Below are 12,402 nucleotides of genomic sequence, written 5' to 3'. Positions count from 1 at the left end.
TAAATTGAAGAGCATCTGTACTTGTTTCTTTTTATTAGACAAGAAAGTAACATAGAAGTTTAAGTCGTATGTAATTTATTGTTTTGGGGGGCTATGTTTAACAAAACAGTACAGTAAACAAAAAACAACATACTTGAAACTTCTTCAAAACCATCCCAGAATTCCTTAACATTGGCATTTGAAATAATGCTGTCTTTGCAGTTCAGGAGATCAGTTTGGTGGTCTCCAAAATCAAGACTAATTGATTCCGCCTTCCACAAGCTAATGTTCATTTTCTTATGTACACCAGAAACCACTGCAGGCTTATAAATAAATACATAAATAAAAGTTAAAAGGTATATGGACACTTTCAAAATCTGATTTCATACACACATAACAAATGGATAAAATGTTAAGTTTAGGGACTAATGACAAATTGTGAGAATGAGAGGATATTAAAAATAGTCCCTGACCTGGAAAGATGTTCACAATAGCTGTCAAAGAGAAAAAGTGATGATAGAATGCCAGGTAGAATACATTACCGTCTTTGAAAAGAAAAATAAATGCACGTAGTAATTCTCAGGAAAGAAGTCTGAAAGCCTCTATTAAAAATTTCATTTCTAAATGGTTATAAATATGGATTTTTGGGATGTTTTATTTACAGATTAATTTTTATAGACAGAACATAACTTACTTATATATTTGTATGTATGTAATATATAGTATTTTTAAATAAAGTCCTTGACATTAAAACAATTTATATATATTCTGAGTCTATATCACTTAAAACATATGCATACATTCTTTACCTCCACAAGGATCATGATAAAAATATTAAACAACTAGGCATAACAACATTAAATTTTAAGCCTACTGACTGATTCCCTGAAAGTGAACCTTTCCTTTGAAATCATGTGAATTCAAATTCCTTCAAGGCTACTTTCTAAACTAAAAACCAACAATTGAAGATTTATAGCTTTTAAAACTCCAATGCTGATGTAAAAAAACCTCTTAGGCAATTTGATGTACTATTCTCAGGTTTTTGGTTTTTTTTTGTTTTTTTTTTTTTTAATTCCTTTATTATAAATGAAGTAAAAAGTCCGGGATATAGAGAACACAGAAAGTTGTGACTTAAGAGTCTCTTGTAAAAGGTATTAAGTACTCTTACTTTGAAAGATAATTAAATTTTGGTAACCTTAAGAGAATAACCTCCAGCTAGGGTTCTTATTCCAAAAGGTATCTCAAAAGAAAAAAAAAAAAAAAACAACAAAGGTTTTGGTGGAGTCGGGTTAACAATTTGGGTGACTACTTCATTAAACTACCTTTCAATGGGCTTAATGATATATCCAACTATTATTAAAACAGTTCAGCTATTAGATAATTAACTATTATTGGCAATTCACATATTAATTCCTGGCCCGTACTGTACCTATTAATAATATTCCCTATGCCACTCCTTCTTATGGTGGCTAGAAGCTTGAGAAAAGTAAACAGATTTTTAAAGAGATTATAGAGGCAAGTTAATTATAATATTAGAATATTCTGAAGCAGAATCCTTAGGAAACGATTATCATTATCTTCCTGAAATACCGAAAGCCTTCCTAATTTGACTCCTTGCCTCTGGTCTTACTCCCCTCTAATTCAATTCTCAATCTGCTTTGCTGTCATTTTAAAATGTCAATCTGATCACTTTGATACCTGAATTAAAACTATTATCCACAGGATAAAGTGCAAACTCTTTAGCCTGATATATAAAGGCCCTTCAAAATCGTAACCTCAACCACCTCGTTTATTCACCATTATCCTACAGAACTCTTATCTCTGTTCCAAACAAACAAAACTATTTAACAATTCCCTAAATACCTGATGCTTTTCTCTCCAACCCCTTATCCATCTAGAAAAATTTCACTTAATCCCTGAGGCATTAATTCACACTAGCCTTTTTAAATTAGTACTCTAGCTTAGTCATTCCCTCTTTTGGGTTTCCACAGTACCTTGAATAAATTTCTTAGACTATTTAACATGCTTAAAAAATATTTAGGTGACTATTCGAGTCCACGAAAAATTAGTGGCCTAAACTGTGACCCAGCAATGGCATTGGGGCTTGAAGAGCCAACCAAAAAAAATAAAAAAGCTAAACATTGTACAGTCAGCTTTCTGTTCCTATGGGTTCCAAATCCACAGATTCAATGAACCATGAGCAGAAAATATTAGAGGAAAAAAAGATGTTACACTGTTGCTGATGTGTACTTTGTAGGTAAGGTCTATGATGGTTGCATCTGTATTGAACACATACAATACTATTTTTTCTTGTCGTTATTCCCTAAACAATACCACAAACAACTATTTAAATAGCATGTATATTGTATAAGGTATCATAAGTAATTTAGATAATTTGAAAATAGGAGGATCCTGGAACCAATCTCCTGCATGTACCAAGGGACTACTGTATGTATAATGCATGGGTGTGTGTTTTTTCTGGGAAAAGAGAAAGCAAACTTTCATCAGATTTTGAAAAAGATTAGTAACCTAAAAAAAGATTGAGAACCATTGTACTAAAATGGCTCTTACTCATATTGTACTCATTTTTATATCTTTTAACAGCCAGCATAAAAGAAGAGATTTTATTTAAGTGCTCAGTAACTATCTGATAATGAATAAAGTACAACAAAATAGCAATGGTGTTTTTCAGAAAGCAAGAAAAAACTGAACATGATAAATACTAAGTCATAATACACATCTTAAATGTGTATTAATGTAGTAAATTATCATCTGAAATGTGTATCAAACATTATATAAACATTTTGATCTAACAGAACATCATTTTTATTTGCACAGAATTAAATGATGGAGTTTGTCATTCAAGATTTGATAAACTTCAAGATTTGATAAAAATATTCTAGGGATAAACATTAAAGGCAAAAAGCATCTACATCATTTGTCAGTTCAAGAAAATTGCTTCTGGTATTACACTTTAACAGCAGATGCAAATCTGTTAACTGGACTAAAATACAAATGTAAAAAAAAAAAAAAAAAAAAAAGGAGGTACCAAACTTGGTAAATACATGGTTTTATTAAAAGTCTGCTGACTGATAAATGAAAAAAATCAGTGCTTCCCTATTAATTCATATAAATCTGACCAAAAATAAGAATTCACCCTGGTAACCATTTTGGTGTTTTTGATATCTTCCATGCCATATGTGTTAAGTAGTATCTTTCCCTTTTCCTTCTATTCCTAAGGAGAGCCACTGTGCCTGTTCACACAACCAGCTTCAGTTCCACTAATAGTGTACTAAATCAGCTTAAAATACTCACTTGTCCATGCTTCCAACACTCTTTGAAAAGCTTCCAATTATTAATATTTTTATAATCCTTAAGCCAAAGAATATGCTTCTCACAGATCCAAGAATGTGGTATATCACTGTACAATTTATTGTTTTTATCCATGGCAGATTTTCCGCTTTCTTTAGGCTGTTCTTTAAGCTCTGGTTTTACATTTATCTTAGAGGCTTTACTTGGTGGAATTTTGTTTTCAACAACTGAGGCAATTATGTCATCAAGAATGTTTGGCATAGTCCTTCCACTTTTACTACTCTATTAGGAAAAAAAATATATTTTGAGAAGAAATATATACATTTTTACACTTTCACTTTGATTTACCACCAACATAGCAAACAATCAACACAAATAATATACCTGCCTTCAAGAATATGTAATCATATCAGTGGATATGGATCTCTAGCGCTTACATTGTTCATTGTTCATGATGATGAGAACCAGAACTTTAGTGGTCCTCATGTGAGGCCAGGTCTGCAGAAACCAGACAGACGTCTGATCTTCCTACCTTTCACATTCTAGGGCTAGGATGAGGAGAAGGGACGCTAAGTGGAATTTCCCACATGCTTTTAAAAGCCACTAAAAATTTATGCCTATTTATACAATTATTCTGCTATTACTTTTCTCTGGTGAATAAAACAAAAATTGATTTCTGAATATTTTAAGTAACAAAACAGTTACTTCCACATCTGCCCCCCTCCCCCTACTAGATAAATAGTTTTCAAATTCTGAAGGAGTATCTAAGGGCTCTTGTGAAATCAAAATGCCCCTCCCCCAATCTTTTTCACCTTGGAAAAAAACAAAATCTCGAGCTTTTAAGTTATGAGTTATCATGCAAATAGGAATATGCCCAGTAATCTGGTATGTTTAATTTCATCTGCATCTATTTATTGTGTAGTTCACAGGCAAATCTGTGAATCATCTAAACTTAAGGCCCATATAAAAGCCAAAAATCTGGCATCTCACTCACTGGGGTTCCCATAGAATATACTGGTGCAAAGGCAATGCCAGCATCTGTAGAACCCACACGTAGCTTGCCAGCTGTTGTGGTCAGTAAATCACGTAAAGTTGAGCCCTGTTCATTATTCTGGGAGACAGGAGGTGATGTTCTGCTGTTTGGAGAATCAGGATTATCTTGTTCTCTCTCTTCTTTAATTTGCTTTTCAAGGGCGAATTCTTTGTTTTCTGAAATAAAACATTTTACAAAATTCAAATAAGATTAAGCATGCTGCCAAAGTATAGACAAAACTGGTTCCCCGGCATTTTATATTGAAAGGTAAAACTGTAGCACTAGTGGTTTATTCACCACAACACACACCAAAGGATGGGTCAGATTCTTCAAAATGGAGTCAAACAGTTTGAATATGAAAAGAGCTTTCTCAATATCATAGAAAGGTAGCTGATTCTGTACCTGTCACAAATGAAAATACTACAGCTGATACAGGGACAAAATACAGGTATATAACAAATCTAGTGCCCTGGTGGCTTTACTGATATGCCCATCCACAAATGGTTCTGCAACTAAATTTAATGCAATCACAGGAAGGTGAGTTCCTAGTAAAAGACATGGTTTTACTGAAATTTAAGCCATAATGCAAGCAAAAGACATACATAAATTGTTTTAAGTGAACAGTACATTAATGTATAAGAGTACATTGTTGGTTATATTATAATACTGTATTACATAGTTCATGAACAATGCGGGGGGCGAGGGGGGGGCGTGGGTGGTTAGGGATACCGATCCTCCATGCAGTTGAAAAATTGTGTATAACTTTTGCCCACTCTCTGAAACTTGGTTGTCCCTCAATATCTGTGGGGGATTGGTTCCAAGACTCCCCTCTTCAACGATACTAAAAATCTGTGGATGCTTAAGTCATATAAAATGGTATATAGTTCAATGGCCTCCTGCATCTGTGGACTCTCAACCATGAATTGAAAACAGTACAGGTATCTATTTAAAAAATCCACACATAAGCGTATCCACGCAATACAAACTCATGTTGTTCAAGGGTCAACTGTATGCTTAGATAATAAATTATATTTACCTTTTTTTTCCTCTCTGGCTTTTTGCTCTGCAAGATCTGCTAACCAGTGCAGTGGTGACTGGGATTCTGGAGGAGTTGACTTGCTGTTGGTGCTTACATCGCTCCCTGGACTGCTGCTGCCATTGCTCTCAGACTTCTGAGGGGTATTTTGCTGCTGAGACTCAGGTATGCACAGAGAAATTTTATTACTGTGATTAAGAACATTCTGTAAAACCTATAAGAGTAGAACAATTGAATTTTTAAAATACTATCTTCAATTATTCAGTTAAAATTAGTAGTTATATTTATACAGTAAGATAGAAAACATAATACAAGTCCTAAACTGGATTTCAAATATCAAAGCTAATTTAACAATACGTTTTATTTGAATAATTAGAGATTTATACTCACTTGAGACACACCATTCATTGTAGGAAAATCACCAACTTGTATATTCTGTTTGTTAGTACAATGACAATGGGATTTAATACCGTATTTTTCTCTAAGAGTGTGCATCACATCTAGAAGATCTGTTAAAACTACAAAATATAATAGTGGTTAATAAAAAGGCTATAACTAGTTAAGATTTTGAATTTTTTTTCCAGTTTTTCTTTTCTTGTATCTTTTGACTTTTCTTCCATTTTTATCTTCATTCCATCTATTTCAGGTTTGATCATTAAACTAAGTTCATGTCCTCTATTCTTTTCTCTCTTACCTCTATTATTAAAAATTCAGTATGTTCAAAAAAAGTAGAATAACCTTTCATCATAAATCTAATAAAAACTTTCACTACACTCTAGTTTTCCCCTTCTCAAACCTTTCCTCTATGGCTTTCTTAGTCACTGGTCTGGGCTTGTCTTGCTAGCTTTATTACACAGATAATTCTAATGTAATAAACAGAATTTTTTAATATAAAAAAATGGAGCAAGAACAATTCAAGATTAGATAAACCTCTTCTTCATTCTATTACATTCCTACATACGCCCCAATACTCTGGAGCAACCAAGACCTGTTACATTATTAAATAAATAATGTGTATTTACACTTACCAGAACCAGGTATAATTTGAGTTGGCATTAAATGTTTGTGATCATGAGGCTGTCCCTTCACACACTTCATCCAAGCATATAGTTCTTTATCTGTAAGATCATATGTTCTTTTAAATCAGTCATGGTTTTATAATTATATAAAATTGATGGCTAGTACATAAAGAGCTTAATGATTATAGAAAATGTCAATGGTAGGCTTCAAATGTATGGTTCTTAAGACAATTCCACCATTCTAAGAATTTTATAAAAACAAGATACAAAATCGACATTAGCCTTTTCCAAAATGACCATTTTTTATTATCATTAATGTATTAGTTACTTCTATCTTCTCTGATTCTAGCTTCTGTGTAGCTAATCTTTGATTTCTTAGCTATTTTCTGTGCCAAACATGGCTTTTGCCTAACCTTAGTACATTAGATTAATAAAAGTTTGACGCTATTGCTAAGTCATTTTCCTTTTGTTTCAGACATGTAGAACTGTCATGAGACGTAAAAAAGTCACTGCTTTACAAGTGAAAGAAGAAAAATTCTGAGATGTCCTAAATTACAATATACCAGAAAGAGAAAGTGACGACAGTAGTTTAACTAGGTAATAATAGCTGTGGGCCAACTAACAGTAGACTGCTCATATTCCTGAATGTATGATGGAGCTTTGTAGTGATCACTGCAGCCTGCTTATGCATGAACTTACAGGACCGTTGCTCATAACGAATCAAAAGTAGTAAATATTTCTTCCTTACAGATTGTGCACCTATTCTAGAACTGACTCTGCTTCCACTTTTCCCATTCCCCTTACCTGCAGCCAATGTAAATTCTTTCAAATCAACTTAAATCTTTCTTCTCTAAAAAATAATCTATAAAAGAGCCCTTCTACTCCAGACTGTGGCCATGTTTGTCATTTTTATCTAGCCCAGCAGCTGTTTAATAATAATATTTAATTGCTACTATTGCCTTCAAACAAGGCTCTATACTTGGAGTTGCAAACCTATTAAGGCACAGTATGAGGCATATCATACACAGGAAAGCTATTAAACACCTTGATCTTAAGGAGATCTCCCTTATAAATTTCATGACAGAGAACTACTTATGATATGCCTTTAAGAGCTTCAATAAGTATCACAAAGGTCATTAAATTCAGCATAAAAAAATCTAGAACCATTATTTCATGAAGTGTCATGCTAAATAAAATTCAAATGTAGTCGAAAATTGTTTAAAAGCTTTCTGACTTTCCCCTCTGAAATCTACATAGTAACTTGTGAATGTTTTCTAACTCCCTATATTTTAGACACAATTGCCACTATATAAAGCTATAATCTAGTCAATGTGAGTTCATTACAATATTTAACAGTGAAATGAGATATGAAGATAACAAGACATAGATTATACTCACAAAGAAATAATATGGTGACCAACAAGACTCTGCTTTCAAAATTAATAGTACTATGGAAATTGACAGCAATACAACAGTTTGGGTTTATCATACATACCCTATTCTTTTTCGAAAAAGAATTCATGCTTATATATATGCATAAAATATAGCAAAATGTAAAATAAAATTTTAATTTAGCAAAGAGAAAACAAAATATAAAACAATATAAAATGCACGTCATGAAGTTTTATAGCACTGAAGCTATTTACATCAACTGAAACTGTCCAAATATATTTTTATGGTTTTGGAAATATTTAATTTCCTAAAATGCATTCTTTATTATGATTTCAGATTTTACTCATGTTTAATCTTTTGCACAACACAGAAACACTGAACAGTAGATGTTTGAACATGTTTTCCCACTTGCTCAGGGCTCTCTGATAAGTGCTGGGTGTATAAGAAAAGGGATTAGAAAGGGTGAGGCTTAGTAATCTTTTCATTAGAAAAGATACTGATGGCTAAAAATCATGGTTTGTCTATCATTAAACATGATTTTATTTCTAGTACTTCCACAACTTGAATTTTTCTTTTCACTGACTTTATATCAAACAAGTAACTCTGTACTTTCAAGGTTACCAGTTTTAGGTAGCTACTTCCAAAACTGCCTTGAATAAACTTTTCTAAAACCTTTTAGCATGAGAAAGGTGCATTTTAGTAATTTCCTTTTTAAACTTTGTTTCTCCAGCTGTATTAACACGGAAAGCACTGTTTTTGTATCATTTTATTTATCTAGAAGTTAGAGATAACAGTTTCAAAGGCTGTTTCCATATATAATAAAAATTTCTTCATTCTTTAAAACTAGAGAATAAGTGGTAAGTGCCATATTCTTCAACATTTTTATTTGAACTTTATGGACCAATATTTAGAAAAATCAAGTCACACTTTTAAGTATTCAATTGCGACTTATGTGCTTGAGTGTATAATTAACAGGTTCTGGAAGAGACTGCAGGCTCCTATACACTGGAATCATAAAGCTGCAAAGCTGAATATAATAAATTTGGACTACATTAAGAAATTATCTGCTTGAAATGACAGAGTGAGGGTGAATCTACTAATCAGGCTACAAAGATATAGATGAAGTATTATTTTAGAACATCTAGCCATTAATAAACTGTGGTTTATTTGGTCCTTTTTAAAAACAAACCACAAAACTTACTTAATGTTATATATCCATAATTAAGGTAGGAAAAGAACTCCACACATCTAATTTTCCAAATGAGTGAACCTAGAGTAAATGAACATTATAAAAATTTAAATTTATGTAAAGTTATAAACCAACCTCTAGAACTCTTCCTTTCCTTTGCCTTGTAACAATCTAAGCAGACCACAAATCCACATTTTTGGCAGACCCAATGAATGTTAAACAATGTTGCTTCACATGCATCGCACATCTCCCGGACGCCTCTGACTGCTCTTTTCCAGGCTATTTTAGCTAAAATACACAAAAACAAAAATGTCAAAGCAAATCAAGAACTCTGAAGGATATATAAGCTATAGAGCAACAGCAGATTTCTTGAAGTAATTAGTAATTCCCTTCAGAAAACATACTTGTATCTAATTGAAGGTTTCTAAATCTTGGCACTTTCGACATTTTTGACTAAAAAAAGTTCTACTGTGGGAGACTATCCTGTGCATTGCAGGATATTTAGTGGCATCTGTGGCCTTTACCCAGTAGATGATGCTACTACTCTACCCGCTACGCCTTTCAGTTCATGCAAACAAAAATGTCTCCAGTTATTGCCAAATGTCATCTGGGGGCAAATCACTGATTTAAGAGAAGGAAAAGAAGCTAACATTTAGAGCACTTAGTATGTTAGGTGCTTTGCATAAGTAAACAATTAACATGCCTACTTTCTAAAATCTGTGAGGTAGTTATCATTCCCATTTTACAGTCATACAGTTAAGCTAGGTGTCAAGTTGAGATTCAAATACAATCTCTCTAATTCGAACCACACCAGATTAAAAATTTATATAACTGGGATAGATTATGTCTACATGGCAAATACCGAAATTTCCCAATTTCACATCCAAAGGGTCTTTATCACGTTAAACAATGTCATAATGGCAGAAAGAGCAAAATGCTACTGTGATTTCGTGAACTGTTAATCCATTCAATTCAACCTCAATTGGAAAGTATCTATTACCCTAAGTACATATTAGGTGTATTCGTACATAAAGTGTCATCAAAATTAAAAGTAATAAGTCTAGGTAAGATTAGGGACTTCTCCCAAAGACTAAACATTATTTTGAAGAAAAATTCTTAAAATGAAATTGATACAATTCCATGTTTTAAGTATTTAATATTTAACTTCCTTACCATCCTTTTTCACCCAGGACAAAGCTGTTTTTTCAGATGTTACTAATTGACAGAACTTATCACCTATTATATCCAAGATGTATTTTGAAGTTTCTATGTCTAATTCATCATCTTCATAATTTTCATGTGTCCATAAACTCATAGCTTCATCATCATATTGGTCAGGAGAAGAGAAACCATCTATTCTAACCACTCCGTTTTTACTAAATGACAATCTGAAACATTAAAATACACAAGCATTAGATACCTCTTGGTATCTGTCTTTAGAAGTCCAGTTATTTTTTAAAGTTGTAAATTTATAATTAATTCATATTAAATATATATTTTACATCTACAATTAAAAAACAAGAAATGGTACTCTATATACACACTTTATTAAATTTAACCAACTCAGATGACTCCCATGGTGTTACACAAATGGCAATGATAAACAGCACCAATTTTAGGTTATTTCAAGTAAGAGTTCCTCTATCACTTACACTTAGTTCAATCAAATGAAAACTATGTCCCACTGTTTGATGTGGACAAGATTTAAAATGTGAGCCAAATGCTGCCCAGAGCAATGCTGTTATGTTATACATAATCTAAATCAGGAACCTCTAAAGTTGAAAATGCCCTAAATCACCTTAAGACTTTCACTGGGAGCATACATATTTTTCATTAAAATGATACTTTATTAATGTGATTTAGAAGAATAAAGATAAGTTTATTAGGAACCCAATTAATGTAACTATTCAATTCAGAGAAGTTTAGGGTAAGTGGAAAGCAAAATTGCCATTCCCTTACTTGCTGGCTTGGTTATTCTTAAATATCTTTGTAATTCTCAATCTGAGAATATTGGAAGTTCACTACAAGTCATTCTGTATTTTTCAAATGGATGCCACCATCATTCCTTTCACTCCCTTTTCTAATACTTTTACTTTACCCTTTTCCCTCATTTTTTTTAAAACCAAATTTCTCCCTTTGTTATAACCCATCGTATTTCAGCTTTATGTTATTATCTCTACCTGAATATTTCTTTCTTTCAAGCTTTTCTAAGGTTTTCTCTCTCTTCACTCCTTTTTCATCATTCTGCACTTCCATGTGTACTACCTTGTATAATTAGTTTGGGGGATTAGTGGCTAGAAAGACCATGAAGAAGAAATATAGAATGTGTCCTCCTAAAAATACCTACTTTTGGGGTCTCTGCTGGGCCACTAGTATAGTATATTTGCCAGAGCAAAGCATCTCCTAACTTCTTAGAAAGAAGATAATGATGACTAGGAAAATAACTGCAGTTAACATTTACAGAGCATTTCATATGTGCTTGGTACTACACTAAGGACTTTCTGAACTTCCTATCATTTAATCTTCGTGAAACCTCTCTGAATTAGGTTATCACTATCATTCATATTAGGCAGGTGAGTAGATGAGTCAGGCTTAGCTGTAGTCCTACTACAGTTAATAAAGTCATATAGGAACTAAGGGATGGAGCTGGGACTAAAATCCAGAAATGGCTGATTCTAGAATGAGACACGAGTCTCTACTGGCTGAGTTACTCAACCATTCTTTAGTTGAACTCTCATAAGTCTATAAGTTTTTAGTATTACAGTATTATTTAGTAATATTATTATAGTAGTATATAGATTTATCAGTTGTTTTTATATATACTACAAAATCTGTGAAACTGATATAGTACTAACAAATCTTTGTCCTAACTCATATTTTATAGCTACATGTTTAACAAGATAAAAGTATGGGTATTCCAATGTAATGCTCTGACTTTATTTTGATGCCTACATTGTTTACTTAGATTTACAGACTATTTGTAATAATAGTAAGCTAATACAGATATAAATGTGACATTGTTTTAGCCAATGTAACGTTTAAAAAATCTTTATATCTAACAAACTGCCATTTCCTATCATTTCCAGAAAAAAATACTAAAATTTTCTCATCAAGAATAACCCTGATTGAGAAATATTATTAACACACGTAGCAATGTAAATATGAATTTACCCAATAGTTAGCTATTGTAAAATTCAGCACTAAAATAGTTTAATATTTTTTAATAATGTTTCAGAAACAAGGAAGCTTAAACACTCATTCCTGCCTCCAGAAGGGAACCTCAGAATGATAGTATAATTTCCAATATCCAATAAACATACTTTCCTCCAATTACCTATTTTCACTTACCGTCTAAAGTAGTAAAATCTACAAAATACTGGTGAGTGAGTTGGTTCTTCTCCTTTTTTACTCCGAATAAGTCTACATTCTCGGCATTTTTGCA

At 32.5% G+C, this 12,402-nt stretch overlaps 1 protein-coding gene across 10 annotated transcripts in view; it reads right to left on the bottom strand.

Moving 5' to 3' along the window:
- Positions 1 to 12,402, bottom strand: part of JMJD1C (jumonji domain containing 1C) — a 302,235-nt gene that overhangs the window by 18,120 nt on the left and 271,713 nt on the right. For 9 of the 10 annotated variants that reach the window (XM_025049371.1, XM_025049365.1, XM_025049364.1 and 6 more), the window contains 9 exons: positions 12,309 to 12,402; positions 10,134 to 10,348; positions 9,096 to 9,248; positions 6,389 to 6,478; positions 5,751 to 5,878; positions 5,361 to 5,574; positions 4,286 to 4,500; positions 3,295 to 3,573; positions 134 to 302 (listed from right to left, as the gene is read on the bottom strand). The exon at positions 12,309 to 12,402 is cut by the window's right edge and continues 117 nt beyond it. In XM_025049371.1, the coding sequence (XP_024905139.1) occupies positions 134 to 302; positions 3,295 to 3,573; positions 4,286 to 4,500; positions 5,361 to 5,574; positions 5,751 to 5,878; positions 6,389 to 6,478; positions 9,096 to 9,248; positions 10,134 to 10,348; positions 12,309 to 12,402 (1,557 nt within the window). Of the gene's footprint in view, positions 1 to 133; positions 303 to 3,294; positions 3,574 to 4,285; positions 4,503 to 5,360; positions 5,575 to 5,750; positions 5,879 to 6,388; positions 6,479 to 9,095; positions 9,249 to 10,133; positions 10,349 to 12,308 lie in introns of those variants that run through there. The other variant, XM_025049373.1, reaches the window with a different exon arrangement.

The sequence above is a fragment of the Pteropus alecto genome, unplaced genomic scaffold (assembly GCF_000325575.1).
Source record: "Pteropus alecto unplaced genomic scaffold, ASM32557v1 scaffold155, whole genome shotgun sequence".
In the NCBI taxonomy this organism is placed as follows: Eukaryota; Metazoa; Chordata; class Mammalia; order Chiroptera; family Pteropodidae; genus Pteropus; species Pteropus alecto.
The sequence above is the reverse complement of the archived record's forward strand: the minus strand, read 5'-3'. Positions and strand labels throughout refer to the sequence as shown.